General features: G+C 38.9%; 3 protein-coding genes and 1 long non-coding RNA gene across 4 annotated transcripts; 2 read left to right on the top strand and 2 right to left on the bottom strand.

Annotated features, from left to right (window-relative positions):
* Positions 1–1,682: 1,682 nt before the first annotated feature.
* On the top strand, positions 1,683–6,184 carry Dpa (disc proliferation abnormal). The gene is made up of 8 exons (XM_076809825.1): positions 1,683–1,890; positions 2,063–2,406; positions 3,318–4,210; positions 4,280–4,599; positions 4,682–4,959; positions 5,044–5,444; positions 5,518–5,728; positions 5,814–6,184. Exons 1-8 carry the CDS (start codon positions 1,791–1,793, stop codon positions 5,907–5,909), a joined length of 2,643 nt encoding a protein of 880 aa, XP_076665940.1. The 5' UTR covers positions 1,683–1,790; the 3' UTR covers positions 5,910–6,184.
* Positions 2,110–7,314, bottom strand: LOC143367765 (uncharacterized). Its single transcript, XR_013085093.1, has 2 exons — positions 7,176–7,314; positions 2,110–2,239 (listed from the first exon to the last, which is right to left on the bottom strand). It is a non-coding gene; the product is annotated as an uncharacterized LOC143367765 (long non-coding RNA).
* On the top strand, positions 6,858–10,084 carry Rac1 (ras-related protein Rac1). Its single transcript, XM_076809907.1, has 3 exons — positions 6,858–7,484; positions 7,947–8,334; positions 8,424–10,084. Exons 1-3 carry the CDS (start codon positions 7,450–7,452, stop codon positions 8,577–8,579), a joined length of 579 nt encoding a protein of 192 aa, XP_076666022.1. The 5' UTR covers positions 6,858–7,449; the 3' UTR covers positions 8,580–10,084.
* On the bottom strand, positions 10,043–14,863 carry Exo70 (exocyst complex component 7). Its single transcript, XM_076809831.1, has 7 exons — positions 14,624–14,863; positions 13,303–13,537; positions 12,651–13,189; positions 12,031–12,582; positions 11,724–11,958; positions 10,661–10,930; positions 10,043–10,372 (listed from the first exon to the last, which is right to left on the bottom strand). The coding sequence occupies exons 2-7, from the start codon at positions 13,532–13,534 to the stop codon at positions 10,101–10,103; spliced, it is 2,100 nt and encodes a 699-aa protein (XP_076665946.1). The 5' UTR covers positions 13,535–13,537; positions 14,624–14,863; the 3' UTR covers positions 10,043–10,100.
* Positions 14,864–16,140: the final 1,277 nt, after the last annotated feature.

Raw genomic sequence — 16,140 nt, 5'->3', positions numbered from 1 at the left:
AGAGCGATCTGACCGACAAGCGTCAAAGCAATAGCGTAGGCATCTCAGACGGTTAACCATTAATATATAATAACATAAAAATTTCCTTATTTTTCAAACAATCTGTGCGACATTGCGTTTGGGTTTATTTTAATCAGAAAAATCTAACCAAACCAATGATAATACTTTCCTGAATATATTGTGAAAAATAAGGAAATTTTTATGTTATTATATATTAATGGTTAACCGTCTGAGATGCCTACGCTATTGCTTTGGCGCTCGTCGGTCAGATCGCTCTATTCCACCCGATCTCGATGTGTTTTGTGCGCTCTCTTCGTCGCGCGGTGCGACAATGTATGTGCCTACTTCAGCCAATAACCAAAATACGTGTGCCGCGTCTTTAAAAATGTGCCCAAATAGGTGATTCGATCAATCGTCATAGCGACGGACTGTAATGCTCGAGCCCGCCTCTTGGGGATCTTCTTTCGGCCGGGTAATAGTAGGTAGTGATCGGAACAACGTGTATCGTTGCTGATTGGTTTCCGCGATTTGGAGCAAAAGCGGAAGTAGACAGAGAAAGAAACTGTAAAAAAGAAAGAGACAGAAATACTGATAGAAAAAGACAAGAATACTGACAGAAAGAGAGAGAGAACTTCTGATAGAAAGAGATAGATAAACGTTTAGGTTATGTTATTTCCGGTTTTGCTCCAAAATGGCTGCGGTTATACCGATCACTCCCTAGAGGATCATTAAGGCTGTGTTCCGAATCACGCATACTGCGCATAGACTGCAGAGAAAACCGTTGGAGGATTCTAGGGAATTCTACGAATCAGGTAATACCGTCTATGCACTCGCTGTATGAATCGCAACCAACGCAACGGACTCAATTTCGAAGAGAACAACACATCCCTAGAAGGTTTACGGCAGGATCGAAACGGAAGATGAGAAAGGAAGCAAATATGTGGCGCGCATTGTTATTTCTTAAAGGCTTTTACTGCTAAGTTTTTCGAACGTGTTCTTATAATGCGGGGATAATAAATAAATTCATTTTTCATTTACACATCTGCTTACCAAATCTCGCTGGGTAAGCAGCAGTTCGTCCTGTAAAACTCATAAAATATGGTCTTCGCTTTCAATAATATGGAATCGCTGTTCAAGAAGAATAGAAAAACTCGGATTGAGAAAATCCAGGAACCAATAAAGCCATCAAATTTCGTTAAGAGTCGGTCCCCGATCCTTAGGACGAAGTAACCGATGTAGTTAGGAAGCGTGCTTCGACCATCGTCCAAACGTCTCGAATTAAATTTATCGTAATCCATCCAACTGTATAGCTAATTGTAAGTAAGTTTGAACATTCCCGCGCTAGCTCACGAGCATCAAACGCATAGAAAACCGTTCCGCTTCGTTACTGCGGTTCATGCGCTGTTGCAAACGGAACGCTATGAATGCGCGCAGCGACTGCGCTGTGGTCTATGCGCATAATGCGTGAATCGGAACACAGCCTAGGCGTCAAAACGGCTTCCCTTCAGAAATTTTGCAACGTTTCATGTCACTAGAACCGCTGAATTATGCCTAGTGACATGCAACGTTACCAAATTTTCGAAGGGAAGCCGATTCTGGCGCCTAGTGTATCTTGTACCCATATTGGCGCCATTTTGGCTAGGCCCCGCCCCCATGCCAGGTCCAAATACCGTCTATACCATGGCGCACTCTATGGCTACTGTAATTTAATAAGAAAGTGCAAGCGCGGGAAAATAACTTTTTGGCATTACGTCTGCCGTTGCAAAAATTTGGAAAATATAAACGATATAATGTCGAGTCCTATGAGATCATCAACAACAAATGGTAGTCCAAGAAGAACTCCTAGAAGACAAGCTCAGGGCGCAAGATCTCCTGCTTTTGGCACTCCTCGTAAGTAGTATATAGCATAAAAGGTTATTCTGTATTACTGTTATAATAGAATCGATGTAACATTTTATCATCCTATATCTTGTTCTAATCTTTCATGTTGTATGAATATCATGTTTCTCTGATTTCAATCGTAATAGAGTGTACATTAATTTTCATAAATCTCATAAATAAGGTACCAGAGCACATACTGGAGCAGACAACGTAGAAACTCCATTAAGATGGGGCACCAGTGGTACACGTCAAAATACTTTGAGTCCTAGAAACCGAGCTGCTACTATTGTTGCTTCTTCTGAGCACGACAGTGCTGCTGGTTCTGTCGATCGCCTCACAGATCCATCTGTACCAATTCCTGGATCAGAAAATGGATTACAATTGTCTTCCCCAGTAAATTATGGCACCCCGAGTTCTTTGGGATCGATTCGTACTCCAAGAAGTGGAATCCGAGGCACTCCAATTCGACATAGGCCTGACATTAACACGGATAAGCGTTTGCGTCAATTTTCATTGCAAGAACCAGTGAGTGGCTGATACATAACAGAATTTCAAGCACATAATTACTTAAGAGAAATACTTCTTTTTTTAGATTCTATAAACCATAGTTTGAATAGCCTTTATAGCTTTTAAATTTGATCAATTTTGCTTTCAGGGAATGAAAGTTTGGTAATTATTTAGAAGTTTTCCATCCGCACTGATTTCAGTGATTTTTGGATATGTTATCAAGATCAAGATTCTGGACAAGTTGTTCCTATGCATGTTACCGCCGCACGACCTTCGTTTTCGAGATATTTGCGAGTAACTTCTACTGATTTATTCCTACTCAACGCATTCCACTTTCCAAGTTGTCCCGAGTATTAGTATTGGTTGGGGCTAGATTAGTGTGGGGGGCTCGTAAAGCATGATAGCGAACTGATGTGAGTTTAGAGATTTGAACCAGAAACTTGCGGATGCCCGTCAACACCTCGACTCATATTGGTTCACTATCATGCTTTACGCGCCCGCGGGCGTGGCGCGCGCCCCCCGCAGTAATCTAGTCCCAACCAATACTAATACCCGGGACAAGTTGGAAAGTGGAATGCGTTGCGTCGGAATAAGTCAAAAAAAGTTTTTCGCGAATAACTCGGAAACGAAGGTCGAGCGGCGGTAACATGTATAGGAAAAAGTTGTTCAGAATCGTGTCCCCCACAACATATCCAAAAATCATTGAAATCGGTGAGAATGGAAAACTTCTAAATAATTACCGAAAGTTCATATTTGTTCTTTACATTTATTCTAGAAAAACCATTTTAGACCCTGTACTACTATATAACTTTTATTTCAAGAGATGTTCATGCTTAATAGTCAGTAGTGGTAATTGTAACTAACAGCCATTTTTTCATAGAACATTTCACATGCGTGTAAGTGATAACGTATTAGTATTATGATAACAGATACCAGAAGTACCCAATGCTCCACCGACATCGGAGAGTGATACGGCAGGGCCCCATTTGGTTGTCTGGGGAACAAATGTGATCATAAGTCAATGCAAAGACCAATTCAAGTCGTTTTTTCAACAATTTGTCGTTACCGATGCAGAAAATGATGAACTGCCGGAAAATATGAATTTATCAGGACCCTTGTACCTCCAGAAGTTGGAGGAGATTCATACCTTAGAGGAACCATACCTAAACGTCAACTGCGCTCATGTAAAAACATTTGACTCGCATCTTTACCAACAATTAGTCTCTTACCCACAAGAAGTAATACCGACGCTGGACATGGCAGCGAACGAGTTATTCTTTGAGAAATTTCCAGCAGCAGTTCTGGAGCATCAGATTCAAGCGCGCCCTTTCAATGTAGCTAAGATTAGAACTATGAGGGAATTAAATCCTGCTGACGTGGATCAGTTAATCACGATACCAGGAATGGTGATCAGGGTATCGAGACTGATTCCGCAAATGCGAGAAGCTTATTTTAAATGTAGCGTTTGCGGTTTCACGACTCTTGTTGAAGTCGAGAAAGGGAAAACAAAAGAGCCGACCGTATGCGGGCATTGTACGCACAAATATTCATTCACTTTGATACATAATCTCAGCCATTTCTCTGATAAGCAGATGATCAAATTACAAGAGGCTCCAGACGAGATGCCGCAGGGGCAAACTCCCCATACTATTGTTTTATTCGCCCATAATAATTTAGTAGATGCAGTTATGCCTGGAGACAGACTCTCTGTTACCGGAATTTATAGAGCAGCAACGCATAAGCCGAATTTCGAACATAATTTTCAAGCTATCTATAAAACACACATCGACGTAGTTCATTTCAGAAAACAAGATTCTAAACGGTAAGAAAGAAATGCCTGAGTAAGCTCGAAGTTTGTTTCTACCGTTGATTGACTTTGAATAATTCATAGATTGTACGGCCAAGAAGATGGTAAGGAACACAATTTCACGCCAGAGAGAATGGAGGTCTTGAAAGCGTTCTCGCAAACCAAGGATGTCTACGATCGATTAGCAATGCAGATTGCTCCAAGTATATATGCGAATAATGATGTGAAAAAGGGAATTATATTACAGTTATTTGGTGGAACTAGAAAAGCTTCCACAACATATGGAAAACATTTTCGACCAGATATTAATATATTACTCTGCGGTGATCCTGGCACAAGCAAATCGCAATTGCTACAATATGTTTACAATTTAGTGCCGCGCTCTCAATACACCAGCGGGAAAGGTATACCGAAAGAGGAATAAACGTTGTCGCAGTTGAAACTTCCTGTGCAGACTTTAATAACTTTTGCAATGAACGCTTACAGGTTCTAGTGCTGTTGGTTTGACGGCTTATGTGACAAAAGATCCAGAGACTAGGCAATTAATATTACAAACAGGAGCATTGGGACTTGCAGATAACGGGATATGTTGCGTCGATGAATTCGACAAGATGAACGAGAGCGCAAGATCAGTATTACACGAAGTAATGGAACAACAAACATTGAGCATTGCCAAAGCTGGAATTATTTGTCAATTAAATGCTAGGACCAGTATACTAGCTGCTGCTAATCCATGCGAATCTCAGTGGAATAAAAATAAAACTGTATGTCACCCGACGAAACAATTTTATTCCATTCATTTATTATTATTACTCGTACATATATATATATGTATATGTCTTTTCCAGGTGGTCGAAAATGTAAAATTACCTCATACCCTACTTTCTCGATTTGATTTGATCTTCTTAATGTTAGATCCACAAAATGATGCTTACGATAGCAAACTTGCATCTCATATGGTGTCGTTATACTATAAATCCCCAGAAGAAGACGAAGATGAAGAATTTAATAGGGGCATTGCTCGTGACTATATAGTCTTCGCGAAAGAGCATGTCCATCCTGTCGTAAATGAGGAAAGTCAACAAAGGCTGATACAAGCTTACGTCGACATGAGAAGAGTTGGAAGGGGGCGTGGGCAAATAACAGCGTACCCTAGGCAACTGGAATCTCTAATACGATTGTCTGAAGCGCATGCCAAAGTGCGATTAAGTCCTATTGTAGAGTTGCAGGATGTTGAAGAAGCTTGGAGGTTTGTAATCCAATGAGATCATAGTATCCGTATTAATTAAAATTACGTCTAAATATCTATTTTCTTTTAACAGGTTACACAGAGAAGCTCTGAAGCAGTCTGCCATGGATCCGCTGAGTGGCAAAATAGACATAACTATTTTAACCACTGGTATATCTTCAATAACCAGGAAGAAGAAAAAAGAATTGTGTGACGCGCTTCAGAAGATTATTGAAGGCAAGAGCAAAACTCATGTACTTAGTCAGCAAAAACTTTTTGCTGAAATAAGGCAGTCTTCTGAATTGGTTAGTAGAAATATGCAACTGATCATCGTACTATATTGATAATGCTAATTCAAGGAAAGTTTTAAATAAAATTTTTTTTCATTAGATGATTACTAAGGACATGTTTGAGGATGCTTTAAGAGAGCTACAAGATAATGGATTAATAACAGTAATTGGTAAAAGCAGCATCCGTATTTCTTAATTTTTTTTTCATCCGTTAATCCTTATCATGCATATATATATAATCGATTATAATTTTTTAAATTTTTTAAATAAACCAGACCTAACCCAGTCCTAACCCAGACCTCTCTTTGTATACGATTTTAGTTTAGTTTATTCCCAATTCAAGCTATATTTCAGCTTTTGATTTACCTTTCTCAATGTAGAAATTCTCACCAATAAAATTTCGTCATACAATTACATTTATTTCCAAGATATTTGACTGGATAAACGAGAAGCATGTATTAAATTTTCTAAATTTTATATCTACCACTTATAACGTGTAAATAAATTTTATAAATTCTTGAGAAGATCTACTACTCTTACGTTACTAACATAAAATTAAGACTACTATAACTATAAAGAATACAGATCGTCATAAAAGATACTTCAGATTGATAACAAGAGGGTCACTTCCTACTTGTCCTACTTTTTTATTCTACGAAATTATGATATATTTCTATATTTATAATTTGTTACTATTCATATCTACTGTTTATAACAATATACAATAAATTGTAACAACTAAAACACAAGGATATAATTATTCAGACTATAGCTTGTGTGGAATGAGACAATAAATAAAATAGAACACTATAATCAATTTAAAAACTAATATTATCCATTCACATGAAAATTCTCCCCTGTTGATATTATTTTAAATAAACTTTTATTGTTACTTAACGTCAACAAATAACTCAAAGTAATAACATTTTGCATGTAAACGGTGTTGAAACGATGTTTCAGCTGTAATTATTGCGAAATTAGACAAGAATATTTTACAAGCATTGGGTTTGAAAAGAAATTATTATTCGTAATAGTAAATATAAGGGCATAAAATTTTCCCGCATTTTTTTGAAAGATCCGTGCACGCGGATCTCGTTAAGCTAATGCGCATTCGCGAGAATCCCTTCCAAGTCCATCATTACATACATTGTATCGGTTGTCATCATTTCAACCGTAATTTTATATGCCTTTAGTCCAGCATTTATAGAAATTCTTTCAAGTTAGATATGTTTCGAGAGTATTTATAAACAAGCCAAAGGATCAGCCGAGTTTCGTTAAAATTTTCCGCGTTCATAAAAACACCGTTTCGATTCTTTAAGGATAAATAAAGGCCTGCGATCATAATTGAGGCCACAGATCGAGGTCAGGAGTGCTGCATTCAACGAAAGACCCCCTACTACGTTTTCCACCACAAAACAAGGACGAAACACAACAATATTCTAATATTTCAACTTCTACGCACATAATACCATTATTTCTTGTTCTGCTTCTCTCTTTCTCTGGCACTATCCGCTCTTTATTCCTCCTTTTCATTTTATGATCTTCTGTCTTACTTTTGACACTACTTATTTATCTCTCTCGCACCTATTTCCTTTACGTTCACTCTCTCTGTCCCGCGGCACTTCAACTCCTTCTCCGTCTCTCTTGATCTTTCGTGCTCTGTCGAATCGAACTAGCCTCCCTTCCTGCGAATTTACGTGGATATTTCTACTTGTGATCGGTTCCCAACCTTCAGGATGCAAGCCATTAAGTGCGTTGTCGTAGGGGACGGGTGAGTATTTTCAAACTTTACTTCTAATGTTCCTCCTTACCTTTCTCTTCTGTTTTCGATCCATACTACTCGATCTAGAGGATCGTCAAAATAACTCTTGGCGATTAGTTTTTCCTGATTACGAGCTATTTCAAACCGGGCACCACACCCGTTATTCTTTCGAACGAATCTCTCTTAATTGTTTTCTTAATCGTATGGCAATCAGCGAGGCAATCGGCGCTTCATATTGGCATTATTGATTAATCGCAGATAATTCATCAGCTCGATCTTTTTCTTTCACTTTCACTATCTCTCTCTCCTCCCTCCCTTCATTTTTTTCCTCAGTGCTTTAAGTTCGCTTGAAATTCTCCTTGCGTTACTGGCTTCCCATGTTTTGTTTAGTTTCTAATTAACCTGCTTCCTATTAAGATCAGCGTAAGGTGCAGCCCGTTTAATATTCTCCCCGTCGATTGATTTCTACAGAGCAGTAGGTAAAACATGCCTCCTGATAAGCTACACGACCAATGCGTTCCCTGGGGAGTACATCCCGACTGTATTCGACAATTACTCCGCGAACGTTATGGTGGATGGCAAGCCGATCAATCTTGGTCTATGGGACACGGCGGGTCAGGAAGATTACGACAGACTGAGACCGTTGTCCTACCCTCAGACCGATGTCTTTTTGATATGCTTCTCTCTGGTTAACCCAGCCAGCTTCGAGAACGTCCGCGCGAAGTGGTATCCGGAAGTCCGCCACCATTGTCCAGCGACTCCAATCATTTTAGTGGGAACTAAACTAGACCTGCGCGAAGACAAGGAGACCATCGAGCGACTAAAAGACAAAAAGCTGGCGCCGATCACGTATCCTCAGGCATGTATTCCTTCATTCCGTTCATCGGTCGCTCCTCGCGACAATAACTCTCTATTTCGAGCGGAGACTCTATTTTAAATTGTATTTAGGGCCTGACAATGGCAAAGGAGATTGGCGCAGTGAAATATTTAGAATGCTCGGCTCTGACTCAGAAAGGATTGAAAACTGTATTCGACGAAGCGATTCGTGCGGTATTGTGCCCCGTCCTCCAAGTGAAACCAAAACGCAGATGTTTCCTTCTATAATATTAAATGTCAGACGACGGCGGAGTAGGTGCGAATGTACTATCCCTCCTCCGATCGGACTTGATTGCAGCAGGATGTCTAACTCCGATTAAAAGCAACCCGTTGTATGGTCCATCTCTCTACAAGCATCTGCCATAAAAGCGCACAAATCATCAATTTGTATACTGCGTATAGAAAGGTAAAGAAAACGGAAAATTATACGCGATTTAAATGTTCTTGGACATTAGCTGAATGTTCTGAAGAGAGGAAGGAAGCCAAATGAAAACTGAACTGATAATGTACAGTATATTAAAGTGTGTTATTAATATTAGTTATTACATATGAGCTGTAAGGAAACATGCATTACTATGGATGTGCGTTTCTGTACGCACCGGATACTAATCAATTTAACGGAAGAGGTAAACCATTTTATGCAACTTTGCATTGTATATTTTAGATAAAAGGAACTGTCCATTTTTAAAAGCTTCTTGCATAGATGGGAAACTAACGTGACGAGCATATTAACAGAAACTATCAGACTTATGTGCCAGCAGTTTGTTTATTCTCTTACTTATATGTTATTTCTTTGTGACGAACATCTCTCTCAGATAAGTTGATCTTTTCCAGCTAATAATCCCACTCGGAGCCAATTAGCTACTACACATAAATCTGTATCTTTCGTGGTAGATATACAGTTGCAAATCACATAAAATGACTTGCACCTTTAACTAAATTGGTTGATATTACTATCTACGTACAGTGGTGCCCCTCGTTACGAGGACAGGTCCACCGTTCCGTTAAGGACACATTTCTATCGCCGCTTCTTTCGTAGTCGCCGCGGCGAGCGCGGGAGACTGGGAATTAGCGAGAGGGCACGCGAAAAGAGTATAAATCTCGAGATAGCGGCGGCATCGTATTATTGAAAGAAGGCGGCAGGAAACGAAAGGCGAGCCGAATAGCATACCGTTTCGTTAAGGGGATCGTCCTCGCAACGGGGCAGAGCTGTACCATGGTATAAGATAGATAGTCGTGTAAGTTTTAGAGGTGAGCAATATAAGTGCGATTCTAATTCTCTGCCTCTGCTGGCGTTTTCATGTTGCTGCGATTTCGGTGTAATTGATACGCACAACATGGCTAAAGAGATAAAAGTACAGAAAATTTAATATCAGAGGCGGGAAAGATTAGTATGCGTGAGTGAATGTTTAAGAGAATGCATATAAAAGTCTAGAGAGAAAGACCGGAAGGAATTATTCTGTAGCAAGTAATTGTACATAAATGGTAAAAGTTCAAAATGTATTCCTATTACTATCATTTTATATGTGTAAGCTACTGAATCTAAATCGAACGTTACTTGTTTTTTATATATATATTATAAATATATATAAAGTGGGGCTGGACCGAGATCTATTTCAATCGTCGCAGATCCACTGACCTGTGCAATCTATCCGGGGAACGGGGATTCAGTCCATACAAAATATCATAAATACTGTAACTAAATATGCTTTATTAAATGGGTGTTTATTAAACTCTTCTAGTTATTCATTACGCAGTTGTGTCAAAGAACGTGTCGATCATTGCAGATATCTGGTCAGGTGTGTACTTTATGTATTTAGCTGGGTTCTTCGAGAACGATATCCCACGATATTTGTTGTGGAAAGTTATATAAGGAGGAACAATAGCGTGCTGAAGTCCTTTCCGTAATTCTTCTCGTAATCTGCCATCGGGCACGGAATAAGAACGCTGACACTTCGCGACTTCCTCCAATTCCCTTGTGAATCCCAAGAATTTCTCTTTCAACGTTTTCGCGCCTGGTTCTATAAAATAAAAAACAAGCGATAACAACCCCTCTTCGTTCTACATATATTTTTTTTTATTTAAACGTTATGCAATTCATAAGAATATATAACTACTGTAATTGTATTACGCGACCTATATATTTTATTAAATTTACTTTTACTTTATTTACTTCCGAATTCTTTTCAAATTTCGAATAATTCATAATCTGCTGATAAATGTGAGACTGTGCGTAAAATAAACAAAATTAAAACAAATGTTTCCTTTTATCGTGTCGGAATAAAATATTAACGTTTGAGAGCACAGACCTGGTTCATCGATCGGTTGTTCGAGGTAGGTGCGCGCTTTTGCAAATGTAGTGGTAACGTAATTAGCTTTATCGCGGTGCAAAAGATCATGGTATGTCTGCTCCGCACTAGGCTCCGCTAATAATAGCAGTTCCATTAAAGAACTGCGGCGTAAAGCATTTACGACATGATTATGATTATTTAAACGGAAGAGAGCTCGTAGCGCAACGTCAGAATAACAAGTGTCGCTTTTACTTACGAGCGCTAAATTCAATTGTGCTAATACCTTTTCTGAAACAAAAAAATCATGTCAAACGATTTCATATTTCCTTAAGGGGTCATTCTGGTAATCACGCCGCAAAATTCGGCAACATTTAGGTTTTTTTTCTCAGTGAATACAATGAATAACAATGTCAAACTTTTTTTTCATTTATTAAGCTACTTGTAATGTATATGGAACAATTGTTTAAATACACTTTTAATTGTGTTTTTTCAATGTTATCTGGAGTTAAAAATCGCGGCTTTGAAAAGACGTCGGGAGTGATTTAAGCTCACAGACTGATCTGAAACAAAAAGCCAAGCTGATTCTTAATCATTATGAGTACCGCTATCGCAGGTGCCAGAATTAGCCACGTAAGTCAAAATTTAACAAAATTGCGCGCATTCAAACTTCAAGTAAAAATGGAAAATTTCAAAACTTGTGAAGTTTGAATGCGCGCAATTTTGTTAAATTTTGACTTAATTGGCTAATTCTGGCACATGCGATAGCAGTACTCATAATGATTAAGAATCAGCTTGGTTTTTTTGTTTCAGATGAGTCTGTGAGCTTAGATCACTCCCGACAGGAAGATATTTCTTTTCGAAGACGCGATTTTGAACTCCAGATAACATTGAAAAAACACAATTAAAAATGTATTTAAAAAATTGTTCCGTATACATTACAAGTAGCTTAATAAATGAAAAAAAAGTTTGACATTGTTATTCATTGTATTCATTGAAAAAAAAAGCCTGAATGTTGCTGAATTTTGCGGCGTAATTACCAGAATGACCCCTTAACCTTCGACTATAAAAACACGATACTAACTGATATAAGTGCCTAGAACAATCCTGTGCATATTCTCTGACTGTTTCGCAGATATAGTACCCTCCATATCGGTGCTGCGTCTTAAAACAGCCCCTGCAGTGTCTGCGTATTCTGCTAGTTGCTCCAGAAAAACTAAGACATTACTTGTGCTCTCCGCTACGGTACCATCTTTGGGTAAAACTGAATTGGATTCGTTTCGAACACTTTCCGCAAAATCCTCCAACGCCTTTGCTCCCTGTATTATCGAATTGCACGCTATGAACTTGGAATGAAACGCGTATCCGAGAATTTCATTGCTTCGACTTACAGTTACGTTTAGAGTATTAAGCACGGAGCTGAATTTTGATCTGAGAGCGTAATCGCAACCCTCCACAGTGCGTTCCAAATCAGGCTTCAATTCTCCAAGGTGCTTTAAAATAGGAAAGATCACTAGCACTGCTGAGAAATCACGTCGTACGATACACCGTTTGGCCCGGGTCGCTATGCTCTCTCCGTCGTGAGCTACAAGATCCATAGCTTCGCGTACAGTAGCTTCTAGAACTTGTGCCTGCAAAGTGGTTGGCAGAATCTTGGCAACAAGCGACCGCTCCGCTTGCATAAGCTTGTGGAGACCGACTGTTAATAGCAAATAATTCTCCATTTCTTGTTCGTCCGGTGCTGTGTCCTCTACGGAATGCCCGGACAACTGCGGTGGTGGTTTTCTAGATGCAGTTAAGGACAGCCCCAAACCTGTAGTTTGAGAAGCTTTTAGCAACATTCTGCTGGCTTTCTTTTCAAGAGCATGCTGCAATCTTCTGGAAGCTCTCCTTCCGCCGGTCTCTTGGCCCCCTATCGAATGTCTGTGGCCAAATTTCGCTTTCTACAAAATGTAACGCGATCGTTAATAACTCATTCAAGTAAAGAAGCATGTTATCGTAAAGTTCCTACCGGTAGGGGACTTCCCGCATGTGTACTACCACCACTGGCGCTCCTCTGATGTTCTTTTAACAATTGCAAAGATCTTAAAACGATTCCAGAGCGTACAGACGCATAAATTTTTACATGTTTACGGTGTCCTCTTTCTTCGAGCCAGCCGGCGATTTTAAGCAGATCCCCTAGGATACTTTCTGGTAATTGGCAGAGAGATTGCGGAGCATCTTCGCCACTGGTATCTTCGTCCGAGCCAATTAAATCCAAAAGAACGATCGGAAGGATTGGTTTACTTTGTCTAGTCAAAATATCATGAAATTCTGCGTATAAAGCATCTAGCCCAACGACAAATAAGCTTGTTACGTTTTCTAATTCTACGGAACTAGGATTATTTTTCTGAAAGTAGCGTTGCGCGTTGTAAAGACGATTCATTGCTTCCAAGAAACTATCCAGGCCTCCAGATCCTCCTGGGCCCGCCCGTACCGCTCCTTCTACTTCCTGGCAAACCCCATAATATCCAATAGCGTGATCCAAAGCATTTAAAGTTCTCTCTATATCTGTGGAAAGAACAAATAATGGAATAACGCTGTTAAACAGATCTAAAGGGTTAAAGCAATTATGTTATTAACTCCCGCGAATCTGAGTTAAGCTGTAACGATGTAATGTATACTTTGTTGCTGCGCTTGAAGATTCCCCGTCTCATTATAAACAGGAAGTATGGTACGACGCAATGTAGCAAGACGTTGTTCCAAAGAAGAAAGGATTCCTACGACGCTACTAGTTAATTTTCTACTTCGCTCTTCCGCTTCCTTTAGTGCTTCTAAAGAAGCGATCTCTGCTTCTAATTTACATTGTATTTCGAATCTTTGCTCAGAAGTGTCCGCTCTTGTGGCGTGCATCATTATCTGCAAATTGCATAATATATATATAATTGCATAATCCCAATAATAATTACTATATATACATATTATATAAGTTATATAAGATTTAAGAATGGCTTCATTAATCCTTATATTTATTGCAATACAGTAATTATTATTCGGATTTTAGGATAAAATTACAACATAGAAGGCAATGTTATTTTAAGATATTACAAACGATTGATAATTCATTAGTACATATTTTATTTATTTGCACGGGAAAAAGAGCAATAAAATATGAGGAGAAAACGAAATAGCTGAATAAGAATAAAATAGTACAAGAATGCTGGAGGGAAATAGACGCAAAGCAAGAAGAGAAAAAGTCTGAATGGGAGGAAATGAAAGACTCATACTACAGGCAAAAAATGATGGATATCCAAGAAATGGAAATAGACAGGAGGAGAGGAAGAGAGTTTGCCGAAGAACTAGCGCAAAGAGATAAGGCTGAGCACGTTCAATGGCATGTACGACATAATACTAGGAGGCAGATATAATGTTCATTATGTAGAAATCAGGGATAACCAGAGGGCAAATTACCTGAATGGAAACTACAGAGGAAGAGACCAAAGCATTATCGCAAGGTTCAGGTGTGAGAACGAAGAGCGGGGAAGCAAGTACCGGAAGGAAGAAAAAGGGACAGTATGCAGATCATGTAAAGGGGCTACAGAGACAGTGGGTTACATGCTACAAGACTAAGGAGTTGAAACGAAAATTCAACGATGAGGAATACTAAAGGGAGAAGAAGGAGCGGAGTCGGTGCGTATGGTTCTGAAAAAAAGGAGAAGCAAAGAAGCCCAAGATGATGGAGGAAGTCAAAAAGAAAGCTCAATGTTGAGTTAGAGCCATAGAAATATTTACACACGCAACATGTGTAATCCCATTTTGAGGCCGAAAGACAAAAAATAAACCTATTTACTACTACTATTTTATTTATTTGTAATTATATTATATATTCCTGATACATTAATATATCAAATTATTAAACAAGTATTACTATTCTGCTACATCACACATGCAAGGCAGGACAAATACTTTTGGATTACAATGCAATTGGTAAAGTACAAATCTTACTCTATATATATGTGACAATTTGTGTGTCAGCGATTTTAAAATCTCACTGTAAAATACATCGTTGCAACGCAGAAATGTGAATTTCACAGTATTTGTACATAAGAATAAACATTGTTAATTAAAGTACAGGAGCAAAAGAATCAAGGATTAAGAAACAATAATATTTCCTTATGTCATTTCCGGATCTAACATTTTAAGGTTACTCTACACCATTACACTATATTGACTTTACATGTAACTCTGCGTATACATATAGGAAATAAGCCAATAAATTGAAACGGTAAAGTACAGAAGTCATTTAAGAAGGAACCCGTTTCGCGCATGTAGAAAGAGCTCATTGGCTCCGAAAACGCGTTGGTGGGGGTACAGCCAATAGTGGCTTCTCCCGGCACCAATGAGCGTCAACCTGCGCAGAACCGGTCTAAACTCGTCGGTCGGCAGGTTCCTTCGTAAATGACATGGCCACAGCCGACTCTAGTACACTCAGCTCAAACGATTGTGGCCGATCGAGATTTGATTGTGGAACAGCTTACCACGGTTGGCTTTTTTTCATCGCTAACATTCTACAGTATTTCATGAACATGATTTAGGGCACTGTAAAGTCACCGATTCCCTTCTAGAACATTTCTATTTCGTGAGGAAACATTACTGTGACGCCATCTGATATGACACACATTCAGGTAGTCCTGTCAGTGACAGGCTGTACAAGATTTAATTTATATTGCTTCGGTTATGTTTACTTACCCGTTGTTAACATAAAATAACGGATAGTAGATTTTGAAATAAATGCGTATTTCTTTGCTCTGTACATTTCCACTAATAATGAGCGTCTTAGATTATAATCTATGAAGACTGCTACAAATAAAATACCACAAGACTTCATTCATCTCAGTATTCTGGTTTCGTAACCCTTGCCATCTCTACGAAATACATAACATTCATTTCCATTCTTTTCCTTATTACCCCACCATCCCGCTTTATTTATTTGTGTCTTCCATTATAAATCCGTTGATTTATTTTCTTTGAATATTACAAGTTTATCGTTTATAGTGTCAAAATTATTATGATTTTTTTTGAGGTGCATTGCAATAAAGTTCATTTGACATTTATTCTTGGTGTCATTTACGCTACAGCATCGCGAACAGAGCCGATCGAGCAGATTTATATAATTATGACAATCATAGACAGATGGTACCACAGTGGTGTTTCAACATGAATTAGAAGTGTTCTAGACGGGAACCTGTGGCTTGGCAGTGCCCTCACCATGTTCATGAAAAACTATAGAATGATAGCGATGTAAAAAAGCCAACCCTAGTAAGCTCGAATACAATCGTATTTTGATCGGCCACAATCGTTTGAGCCGAGTGTACATGCTAAGGTCGTGTTGAAGGTAAAATGGCAACACCACGAGAGTCCAGCTTCGATGTACCTAACCCAACCTACCGTATCAGCCTCCCATTACCCACCATGGACATAGGAATATCTACCCACATATTCCTGTGTCCATGCTACTCACC

The sequence above is a fragment of the Andrena cerasifolii genome, chromosome 4, assembly GCF_050908995.1.
Source record: "Andrena cerasifolii isolate SP2316 chromosome 4, iyAndCera1_principal, whole genome shotgun sequence".
Classification (NCBI taxonomy): Eukaryota; Metazoa; Arthropoda; class Insecta; order Hymenoptera; family Andrenidae; genus Andrena; species Andrena cerasifolii.
Note: the sequence above shows the minus strand (reverse complement) of the source record. Positions and strands in the feature narration are given on the sequence as shown.

Excerpts from the sequence above, each read along its gene's own strand:
- Dpa (XM_076809825.1), top strand. The coding sequence starts at position 1,791 with ATGTCGAGTCCTATGAGATCATCAACAACAAATGGTAGTCCAAGAAGA. Across the intron at positions 1,891-2,062 it reads TCCTGCTTTTGGCACTCCTC|GTACCAGAGCACATACTGGA; the intron begins GTAAGTAGTATA and ends CTCATAAATAAG. Across the intron at positions 4,960-5,043 it reads AGTGGAATAAAAATAAAACT|GTGGTCGAAAATGTAAAATT; the intron begins GTATGTCACCCG and ends TGTCTTTTCCAG.
- Rac1 (XM_076809907.1), top strand. The coding sequence starts at position 7,450 with ATGCAAGCCATTAAGTGCGTTGTCGTAGGGGACGG. Across the intron at positions 7,485-7,946 it reads TGCGTTGTCGTAGGGGACGG|AGCAGTAGGTAAAACATGCC; the intron begins GTGAGTATTTTC and ends TGATTTCTACAG. Across the intron at positions 8,335-8,423 it reads CGCCGATCACGTATCCTCAG|GGCCTGACAATGGCAAAGGA; the intron begins GCATGTATTCCT and ends AATTGTATTTAG.
- Exo70 (XM_076809831.1), bottom strand. The coding sequence starts at position 13,534 with ATGATGCACGCCACAAGAGCGGACACTTCTGAGCAAAGATTCGAAATA. Across the intron at positions 13,190-13,302 it reads TCTTCAAGCGCAGCAACAAA|ATATAGAGAGAACTTTAAAT; the intron begins GTATACATTACA and ends TTCTTTCCACAG. Across the intron at positions 12,583-12,650 it reads ATGCGGGAAGTCCCCTACCG|AAAGCGAAATTTGGCCACAG; the intron begins GTAGGAACTTTA and ends TACATTTTGTAG.